At 30.1% G+C, this 10,564-nt stretch overlaps 3 protein-coding genes across 6 annotated transcripts; 2 read left to right on the forward strand and 1 right to left on the reverse strand.

Annotated features, from left to right (window-relative positions):
- Positions 1-742: 742 nt before the first annotated feature.
- Positions 743-2,647, forward strand: LOC117601386 (uncharacterized). The gene is made up of 3 exons (XM_034318070.2): positions 743-880; positions 1,590-1,820; positions 1,935-2,647. Exons 1-3 carry the CDS (start codon positions 808-810, stop codon positions 2,321-2,323), a joined length of 693 nt encoding a protein of 230 aa, XP_034173961.2. The 5' UTR covers positions 743-807; the 3' UTR covers positions 2,324-2,647.
- RpS24 (ribosomal protein S24) lies at positions 2,501-5,566 on the reverse strand. Of its 2 annotated transcripts, XR_004580679.2 has the most exons (5): positions 5,439-5,566; positions 5,005-5,073; positions 4,540-4,863; positions 3,289-3,363; positions 2,501-2,659 (listed from the first exon to the last, which is right to left on the reverse strand). XR_004580679.2 is itself a non-coding variant. In XM_034318071.2 (4 exons), the coding sequence occupies exons 1-4, from the start codon at positions 5,439-5,441 to the stop codon at positions 2,657-2,659; spliced, it is 399 nt and encodes a 132-aa protein (XP_034173962.1). In that variant the 5' UTR covers positions 5,442-5,566; the 3' UTR covers positions 2,501-2,656. The 2 variants fall into 2 exon arrangements, 1 of the variants encoding a protein (XP_034173962.1); XM_034318071.2 differs by lacking the exon at positions 3,289-3,363.
- Positions 5,567-6,073: 507 nt separating this feature from the next.
- Positions 6,074-10,317, forward strand: Droj2 (DnaJ heat shock protein family (Hsp40) member A4-like). Of its 3 annotated transcripts, none has more exons than XM_034318154.2 (5): positions 6,074-6,248; positions 7,969-8,175; positions 8,260-8,554; positions 8,629-8,968; positions 9,049-10,317. In XM_034318154.2, the coding sequence occupies exons 2-5, from the start codon at positions 8,044-8,046 to the stop codon at positions 9,476-9,478; spliced, it is 1,197 nt and encodes a 398-aa protein (XP_034174045.1). In that variant the 5' UTR covers positions 6,074-6,248; positions 7,969-8,043; the 3' UTR covers positions 9,479-10,317. The 3 variants fall into 3 exon arrangements, with proteins under 3 accessions (XP_034174045.1, XP_034174044.1, XP_034174043.1); XM_034318153.2 differs by having other exon boundaries at positions 7,989-8,175; XM_034318152.2 differs by having other exon boundaries at positions 6,075-6,248; positions 7,986-8,175.
- The last annotated feature ends 247 nt before the right edge of the window (positions 10,318-10,564 follow it).

The following is a 10,564-nucleotide window of genomic DNA, read 5'->3' on the forward strand; positions in this document are numbered from 1 at the left end:
GAGTCTTGATAAAGGCTTACCTAATTTTGATGTTTAAAAAAACTTATTAAAAGATCACATTATATTGGTAAACTAGCTCTACACTAAACATACAATCTACTATACTGGTCTACTTCAAGACACCAAGGATAGCAGCACACCAAAGCAACCATTATATTACTTTAAAATAAATTTAATTTACGAAGGAAAAGACGTATTGAGACGTTATAAGATTCAGTTTCACAGTTTAAAATGTCAGTCACATTTCAGGTTACTTTTGGTGACAGCAGCACTATGTCTGTTTTCTACAATAATAATATACCGTTATCTTAAAGCACAACTGTACATCTTTTTTCTTGCAGAGAACGTATTAAACTTATGTAAGGTGAAGATTTCAATGAAAAGTATTAATCTTAAATACACATATAACGCTTTCAATGTTCGAAAATTTTATGATCCAAAACCTGATATTTCAGTAGAAGTTACCGATGTTAAGCTATGTGTATTTGATACTAACAGTGATCGGTCTTCAACAAAACGTTGAACTACCCTTGAATCCTACATTTCCGAGTTAAATACTTCTTTTTAAATAACATACATTTAACAAATATTTGTTACAACTTCGTTATTACGTTGACTGCATTCACATAATAGACGTGTCGTTCAAGCAAATCAAAGAAGGTCATCACTGTTGAATAACAGCATTGCGCAAAATCTACCTGATTCTGTACCCGATAAAATTGTTGTAGTAATGAACATTCATTTCCGGCGAAATGCATATAAAGGCACGAATATTTTCTTGTATTAGTCAGTATTTGTTGAGAAAAGATGCAAATCCTTGTTGTCTTTCTACTGTTTACTACCTGCAAGCTGTCAACGCAACTAGGAGTTTATGATAGAGGTGCTTTTGTTAATTTGTTAATATTGTTCTACTAGAAAGCTCTGTGGTGAAACAAAGGAGAGCTGTACATTTTTAGTGAATATTACTTTTAAATTGCAAATTTTTAACAATTATAATTCATCCGCGCGAGAATATTTATCACCAACTTAAAATGTATCTGTTTCAAGGCCACTTTGCTGAGAAACAATTAGTTTCTTTATTTCATTTATGCAGGAATGCAGTTTTCTGGAAGCATGCAATGCCTTAAAACCGTTTTTGGCATAAGCTTGGGTTTCGGCATGTTTTCTCTTTAATAAATAAAAAAAATATATATATACTGATTGAATTGAGTAACCTCCGTCTTTTTCAAAGTTTGTTAAAAAATTATTTGATGATCTGTAGATGATGGTTCAGGTGCATAGATTGGATGAAGTAGATGTAGGATTCGAATAATTCCATTTCTCTCAGATCAGTATTACGTTATTTTATTTTTCGAAGATTTAAAATAGCTAATTTACCTATAGGATTCTTGAACTATGTTATTACATAACATTTATGATTTTTCAATTCTTCTTTCTTCAGGACAGCACTCCTTTTACTACCCTGCGTTTAAAATCTTATTATGCAATAAAAATATATAATTAATTCTTAACAAAACACATCCTTCTAACAAAATACATTATAAATTAATTAACAAATTACTGATAATAATTATACTTTCTATTTGTAGAAAATGGTAGACTACTAAGAGACCTTCATCATGGTAAACTCTTCCAGACAATTGGGGATTGGTTTGGAGATTTAAAAAATCACATTAACGAAAGATTATTTGGACAAACGACAACGACAACGACAACGACAACGACAACACTATCTCCTTTGCCGATAGAAATATTAAATTTGGATAAATTTCAATTGCAGAAGAGATTAAGGAATCGTGAATGGTTTCTTTTAGACTTAAGTAAATACCATGTCTTATAATAGTAAAATTATATAAACAATCAATATTCGATTACAGAATTACAAAACTAACTTTCTGGTAAAAATGTATTAAACTTATTTTTATAAAATACAGCTAATTTAACGTTTGATCCTAACCATGATTGGGGATTCCACGTCGGCAGTTGGTATTTTATTCGGAAAGGATTTAAAGATCGGTATGGATCTGGAAACGATTTTAACGAATCGGATCTTCAGTCGAGTCAAAGTACCATTCAGTCGCAAGATCCAACTGAAGTAAACATTGCAGAGACTTTTGAAACCACAAACGATTTTGTGACAACAGAATTTTCGTCAGCTATATCAACAACAATAACACAAAGTGAGATGCCATTGGTAACAACACAAAACTCTATGGAAACCTATTCATCTGAAAGTTCTTCATCAACGTACGTATCGGTAGAGGATGATAAAATCACTAAGGATTTTACTCAGAAAGGATCCGTAGAAGTTTTAATAGGATAATGTAGTATACATCCTTATGAGTAATAAAATGCGACTTTTATTAAACTGTGTAACTAGAACACGATCGGTTTTTGTATCAAAATAAACATTTTCACAATTAAAATACTCATGTTTACAAATGCATACATTGTTATTGCAATGAACCTTTATAGATACATAATATATCAGCAATAAGGCGTAAAAAAAAAGGTACAGCAGTGGATTTTTTTTTCATCAAGAAGAATACACTTTTATTCCGTAAAATTTATCATAATCATCCTAAAGTTATAAATTATTATAATAATTTTTACGTCCGTGTTGAACAAAGCGTGGTCTTCATGATGTCTTTTCATTTTACTGTAAAGCAAAAACAAAAAGAAACAAAAATATTAGTAGAAGTTTTATCTCTTAATATTAATCAGTGTTACACCCTACATGCACAAGTCTTCTATTTCTACTAAAATCATGAAACCCAAAATGATGACGAATAACGATACACAACTTTGAAAACAAATGAAGAAAAAAAAAATTGTGATATGTAACAAAATGCACTGATTGTGTTTATCTTCAACCACAACACACTTTCTTCTGATATATTATTTCCTAATAATAAACACACTATTATATATGTATAATATCTTGTCCTCATGTTATGTTGAAGTAACTATAAAACTGATGCAAATAATTAATTTTAATGTTTTTTTATATGATACATTTTTTATATTAAGATACCTTGTAAAATTATAACACAAAAGTATACTATGTATGTATGTGTATGTAATATAAAATAAATACTACATGCAACTAAGAACCTATTGAAAATGAACTAAATGTATGCTATAATAATTAATGAAAAAATATATACTAAAAATGTGTAATTATATTTTATATTCTATAAGCACCACAATGCAAAAGTATTAAGAAAATAGAAGCAATAAAACAATATGAAAGTGGGGAGACTGAAACTTAGAAGTTTGCATGCTGACCATGTATGAGCATCATAATTAAGTTCCCTCTTGAAGCTTGTAGTACAAATGATGAGCATTTGACTACTTCCTTCCCTAGAATGTAAATAATAAGCATATACCACTGAAAGGCATGCAAAAATTATATGTATTTTACATACATATAAAATATATTTAATATTTTTTAAACATCAAATGTATTTTATATGTATTATATATGCATATAATTTTATTATAAGCTTTAAATTATATAAGAAATGATAAATCTGATCATTCACATATCCAGTCAACAATTTAAAGAATTGCAAAGTAATCATATACCCTAAAAATACTAAACTTGTTTTTATCCATAGAACAAAGTATAATAATAATATGGCATGTAATTTTAAAATAATAAAATGCAGAGTGAAGCCTTTGTCTATCATTGTAAAAGAGGTTTATCTAACTGAACGATAAACATCGAAACATAAGATTTGAAACTGAATGAAAGAAACTGGATATGCTTAAAGCTTAAAACTACTTCAAGACTTTAACCCTCGAGCGGCGGTGGTCGGGTTAATCGTGACCCGCATCTATGAAAAGGGCATACCGGTGCGTTGATTAAAATTAGGCACTCAAATAACCAAACGAAAGACTTTCATACATCGTAAAAATTTTATTTAACGAAACAGTATAATATTTAAAAGATGAAAATGAAAACAAATTCAAGATTAAGATTAGGATTAGAAACTCTAAATCATACGTTGCGTTATCAAAAATTCTGCTCCGCAATCCGAGGGTTAATACTTTGACTGAAATATACATAATGTGTAGTAATCTAATTTTTAATAAAAATAAGCAAAACTATATTTTATTTATTTATCAAATATATTTAAAATGTTGCAATTAAAAAATTATTCCAATTGGTTGAAAGTAATTCACATTGCATATATTACAGATGCATAAAATAATTTAAGAGAATAAATGTAGTTATTAATAAAAAGATACAAAATATGTATGCTTCCACTTTAGAAGCATAAGCATAAATAAAATGCTTTAAATGACCTAAATGAATGATTCCTTGATAAAAATTATAGCACAATGATGCATATTAGAATTTAAAAAAAGTAAAAAAAGAACCCATTACCAAATGAATGTACAATACATAATCCATCACCAATTTATCATTTATAAAGAAACATTAAATAAATGTACAAATATAAGAAACTTTCATCTCTTTGTTCATAAATAATGTAGCTCATAATTAAAATAACAGAACTAAAACAATCTTACCTTTTTAGATGCAGCTCCTACTTTACTCTTCTTTGTACCCCTAACTTTCTTCATCCTGTTCTTACGTTCTTTACGCTGTTTCCTTGTTTGCTTCTGTTTCTCATATAGTCCATGCCTGGCTAATCTATACTTGGGTTCGAATTTTTTCGCAAAGTCTAATGTATCATAAACCAACGCAAATCCAGTTGATTTGCCACCCCCAAAGTTTGTTTGAAAACCAAATACAAAGACTACATCTGGTGTAACTTTGTACATTTTGGCAAGCTTTTCCCGTATTTCTGTTTTACGGACCGACGGATGGCCCGGGTGGAAAACATCTACAACCTGTAAAATGAACGCACCACTTTATAATTAGAAAATTTACGATAACCATTAGCTAACTACTACTCGAACTTAACGTCTCGTAATAGCAGAAATTACTATCTTCGGAGAATAAAAATAAAATTTATATATACAAATACGTACCATTTGTTTTCGGCATAATAGCCGATTGCTCATAAATTTCCTGGTCCTAATTGTCACCGCGCCTTCCGTCTGTAAAATAGAACCATATTACAAGGTTATATTTTGTTTAATACTATTTTTGTTATAGTTTCATTATTTTCAACTGTAACGAATAAATAAATGTAAAAAATAGTTTTCTTTAAGAGTTCATTAACGTAGTTAAACTACATATTTTCATTTATATTTTTATTTTCATTTTATTTATCAATAATATTTGTATTCTGGATAGATATATCCACATTAGAATCATGTGCATGTTAAGTACTAATAGAAATGGTATTTGTGAATTATATTTATAAAAAGTAGATAGTGATGTACTATTAATAAGTTTATAAACCAATAATATCAACTTTTTTCAATGATTAACGAATAATTTTGCGATATAAATTACATACCATTTTGCTTGATTAGTGTACCGCCAGCAAAAGGACGGATGCGGAAGCGTGTTGCGCTATCTGTGATCGAACAGATTCACAACAGTTCAATACAATAACTAAATAGTAACAATTTTTATACCTTTCTCAATTGCATTTCAGTTATATAATGCAGTTTATATCATCTGAGTAAATATAAGATATTATTTAACAGAATTGAACATCTAAGTAAATGTAAAATGATTACAATTTTAAACCTATTCTTGTTCCCTATAATTTAGGGATTTTAGGATCGTTTACCGTAAAAATCATTAAAATCGTTTAAAAAACGTTTAAAATATGTTTATATTACTTGGAAATAGTGTTAATTATTGCAAAGTAACATTTAAAAATTTGTTAGCATACATGTATTTTTTTGAAATACAGATTTATTTTCAGTTACAACTCTTATTTTTAATATAAATAATCTCATAAACTCGTATTGAGTTTAAAATACATAAAAATTGTAATTAATTCCCTGATAAACTATTATTTTACAATAAAAATAAATGTTTTACAACGTTATCGACAGAATACAGGCGTATTCATTTTAGAAATTCTCAGGAAGACCGTAATTATATTTGGCGCTGTTTGCACTTTTCAGTCTATCTGATTGGTTCTCTTTAGAGTAACGTCCATTACTCTTCTAGGAAGTTTCGAGAACGGATACGAACAGTAATATTGGTGGGAGTTCTATGCGCTTGCAATAGTTCGTCAAATACTATTACGTGGAGTGAGACGAGCGTTCTTGACGCACGGATATTTTCCACGAGCAACTTTCTGCTGATACAGGTAAGATCGGATGCTAATCATTACGAATTGAAGACTTGTAAAAAATATGCGCAGATGGCTAGAATTTTCGCTTTTGAATCATGCGATCGATTACAAGCTCTTGAAATATTTCTCGAAATACGAATTTTCAGTACGTTAAATATGCAAAAACAAATTATAGCAGAATAGTTACAGATATTGAAGAATATCATCACGATTTTAAAGTTGCCTCAATGATTATTAAACTTGAAGTGGTCTTTTGAAGGTTGAATAGTAGATCTAAGTACACTTAAGCATATTGTATATTACGAAATATGCCTCAATGAATTTTATCATATACGCTGCGCTCGTCCATGACTCGCACTTTACGTTGAAAAATGGTGGATGTTCCTATTGCCCTACTCATGTCAGTACAAAACGTGGTTGAAGTTGCCAAATATATCTGTCAGTTAAAATGTATTAACTTGTATTCATAGCTTTCATTTTTACTTGCACAGTTTAAATTATATACTGATATGTACTTCTCACCTTATAAAATTATCATTTTAATATTTGTCTTTTTGTCTGATCTTCAACCGGCAGTCCATGTCTTCCGTAAATATATATGTATGTGTGTATATGTATACGGGTTAGCAGAAGGATCTAGAAAGTGTGGTATTCTTTGTTCATGACAGGATGGAACAGTACGATACGTCGAAATCAGAATTGAATTTCCTTTTTTATGTCAATTAATTATATTTCATCGACTTAAAGTGAATGTCGCCGCCATTTTGAAACCAAAGACGCACATGGATACAATTTACTGGAGTTTTCGAGACCCTGCAGCTGAAATTACTCCGAGTCTAATACGTATCGATGAAAATATTTTGATTCAACTTAAATTTGTTTGTAAAGACTGAATTTTTAAACATTTAAAAAAAACTTTATGGATATATGTTAATTGTGTTATATAATTAAAATGGGAAGTATTTGAAGTTCAAGGTCGGAACAAAACAGTTCCGTTCTCAAATTGCGTTATAATTTGCTTATATATTTGTAATATTTTAATATCTACGAGCAACGTAAATGATAGAAAAGTATTTTTTATAATACAAGATGCACATATTTATTTTGCAGTTTAATGCTACATTTTGTATTGAATTCTTATTATATGGAATGAGTTTTAAATCATACTATATATACAATAGATTCGTGACGTGTTTCATGAATTCCTAAATTGAATGATAATCAATGCCTTTTGTAATGCATTTGTATTTTCATTTCCATTAATGTTTTTCCAGAAAGAAGATATGATCAGTAATGCAAAGTAAACATTTTGTTTTAAATATAAAATTATTGATATTTCTTAGAGAATAATTTATCTTTTGCAGAGTTCTTAGGATTTTATTTTGTTTTAAATAAAATGTTACATTTGTATATATATTAAAATATAGCATATAGTTTTGTTTACAAATTGAAACACTATGTAATATAGGTATAATATTTTCCAGCTACTAGGTATATAGTTCTAATCCATTTAGGTATAATGTAATTAATATATAATGTTTATTTTAAATGTATATATGTTTTGTGTTTACATCAGAAATGATTATCAAGATTATTAAAGTACTGAAAGATTTATTGTAATTAAAATGAAATATGAAATCATTAATAATTTTAAGAAACTATCAGTATAATATATAAAAACTCTAATTTGTAATAAAATTATAGTACATGTAGTAAAATTAAAATAATATTTTAGTTTTCTTTTGTTATTAGCAGAAACAAAGCTAGTGTAATTACATCAGCACAGTTGGTAAGGAACACATAAGTGAAAATGGTGAAAGAGACAACATACTACGATGTCCTTGGTGTGAAGCCTGGATGCACACAAGAAGATTTGAAGAAAGCTTACAGAAAGCTTGCCCTCAAGTTTCACCCTGACAAAAATCCCAATGAAGGAGAAAGAGTTAGTAGTATTTAATCATTGACAACATAATGTATTAATTAATTATTATGAAGATTATTTTGCTAAACTTCGTTTTGATTACAGTTTAAACAAATTTCGCAATCGTATGAAGTATTATCGAACCCTGAGAAGAGAAGAATTTATGATCAAGGTGGAGAACAAGCTTTGAAAGAAGGTGGTGGCGGCGGCAATGTATTCTCCTCGCCTATGGATATCTTCGATATGTTCTTTGGCGGCGGTTTCGGAAGAGGTAATCGAAGGAGAGAACGCAAAGGTCAAGATGTTATACATCAATTATCTGTTTCACTGGAGGAGCTGTACAAGGGCACTGTTCGCAAGTTAGCTTTACAAAAGAACGTTATTTGTGATAAATGTGAAGGTTTGTATCGTTGAACTCGATCTATTAACAATATTTATGTAAGAATAAGAAATATAGTTTCATCTTTTTGTTAGGTATTGGTGGAAAGAAAGGTTCTGTAGAACAGTGTTCTACGTGTCATGGATCAGGTCTACAAGTTCAGGTGCATCAGTTGGGACCAGGAATGCTGCAGCATATGCAGACTATGTGTGCAGATTGTAAAGGACAAGGAGAACGTATAAACCCACGCGACCGTTGTAAACAATGTGGTGGCAAGAAAACAATAAGGGAGAGGAAGATTTTGGAAGTTCATGTTGATCCAGGAATGGTAGATGGACAGAAGATTATTTTCAGCGGAGAAGGTGATCAAGAACCGGACTATGAACCAGGAGATATCGTTATTCTTCTCGAAGAGAAGGAACATGAAGTCTTTAAGTTAGTATTTTAGTCATTGTAATTGATTGGTACTATATTATTTTTACGTTAATTACATGTTTACCGATATATCATTTCAGGCGTACACGCAACGATTTAATCATGAGGATGCATCTAGAACTCGTGGAAGCCCTATGCGGGTTCCAGAAAGTTATTCGTACTTTAGATGGAAGAGATTTAGTAATAACATCATATCCAGGACAAGTTATAAAACACGGAGACTTTAAGTGTATTTTGAATGAGGGAATGCCGGTTTACAAAGATCCCTTTACACATGGCAGACTTATAATTCAATTCGTAGTGGATTTCCCAAAAACTATAGACGCTGCTGTTATTCCAACGCTTGAACAATGTCTACCTCCAAGAGAAGAGGTTATTATTCCAGAAGGTGCGGAAGAGTGTCAGCTTACGGATCTGGATCCGGAACAGGAAGCTAGGCGAAGAGATCAGCGGCAAGCATACGAAGAAGACGAAAGTGGTCCTTCACGAGTCCAATGTGCCACACATTAAAATGATTACATCAATTTTACAATAAATATGGTCATTCTTTCATTTTTAACTTCTATCCCATTCGCTCGATTCTGATCGTATGTATTAAGAGAAGAACGAAAAAATGCGGGCATATAAAAAGTTCTTCAAGATGAACGAAAAGAACCTGAAACGTTTAGACATGTGCACCACTGTGAAGAACCATACTTATGGAATCACCAACGACTCTAATGCAAAGATTACAACGCGGATACTGAATCGTATAGGAGACCGTTGCTAGTACCATTGATGATATATTTATCATCATTCCTGAGTTGAACTATAAATTCTGGTGGAAACGAGTAAACTGATTACAATTAATTCATTGCTTACTGTAGAAAAGTATTGAAACAAAAAATGTACTTATCATTAAACACAGTGATAAGAAAATGATGAATTTACTCAGCATATAATGCAACATCGTGTAACGTTAGTAGTGAACAGAAAACATAATCAATTGTATCCTGTAATGCTAAACATTCTAATTAACTTTGTCTATTTGTGATTTTATTTCTTTATAATTAGCAATTTTTCAACACTGACACGCGCATATCGAATGCTAGAAATACAGTTAGACAGTCGAGTGAAATTAGTACATTATTTGTATTTTGGCTATCCTGATGTTTTTTTAAATTATTCAGCATTTGATTACATTTTTTTTCTTAATTTAGTTCAATGTTTACACAAGTAACGTTGATGGTCATGGAAGTAGTATGAAATGTGATGAACGTACTAATGTAATAGAAATAAATAGTATAACATTTTTCGTAATATTAATTACAAACTTCGAAATCCGCTTTTTTTTTTAGTGGGACACATTATTCCATTACATGTAATGTCCAGTTTATTTAGGTATTTATCACTGGCATATGACTACGCTAAAAAGGTACTTTGTCAGTCAATATTATTAAAAGAAATCACAGGTTCCTGTATGTGTGAGTGAACTACTGCGCGTATTTGCAAATATCATTTGTATAATAAAAAAAGAAAACGTTCCAATATTTGATTATAATTACGATACTGGAACTGAAAGTATGATTGATTTTCTTAAAATTCTATTTACTAACG

Source organism: Osmia lignaria, chromosome 6 (genome assembly GCF_051020975.1).
Source record: "Osmia lignaria lignaria isolate PbOS001 chromosome 6, iyOsmLign1, whole genome shotgun sequence".
NCBI lineage: Eukaryota > Metazoa > Arthropoda > Insecta > Hymenoptera > Megachilidae > Osmia > Osmia lignaria.

What these genes read in the sequence shown, in the direction of transcription:
- Droj2 (XM_034318154.2), top strand. Translation starts at nt 8,044, where the DNA reads ATGGTGAAAGAGACAACATACTACGATGTCCTTGGTGTGAAGCCTGGA. An exon ending in ATCCCAATGAAGGAGAAAGA is followed by an intron (nt 8,176 to 8,259) that starts GTTAGTAGTATT and finishes TTTTGATTACAG; the next exon opens with TTTAAACAAATTTCGCAATC. An exon ending in TATTTGTGATAAATGTGAAG is followed by an intron (nt 8,555 to 8,628) that starts GTTTGTATCGTT and finishes TCTTTTTGTTAG; the next exon opens with GTATTGGTGGAAAGAAAGGT.
- RpS24 (XM_034318071.2), bottom strand. An exon ending in TATTATGCCGAAAACAAATG is followed by an intron (nt 4,864 to 5,004) that starts GTACGTATTTGT and finishes TTCATTTTACAG; the next exon opens with GTTGTAGATGTTTTCCACCC.
- LOC117601386 (XM_034318070.2), top strand. Translation starts at nt 808, where the DNA reads ATGCAAATCCTTGTTGTCTTTCTACTGTTTACTACCTGCAAGCTGTCA. An exon ending in ACTAGGAGTTTATGATAGAG is followed by an intron (nt 881 to 1,589) that starts GTGCTTTTGTTA and finishes TTCTATTTGTAG; the next exon opens with AAAATGGTAGACTACTAAGA. An exon ending in ATGGTTTCTTTTAGACTTAA is followed by an intron (nt 1,821 to 1,934) that starts GTAAATACCATG and finishes TATAAAATACAG; the next exon opens with CTAATTTAACGTTTGATCCT.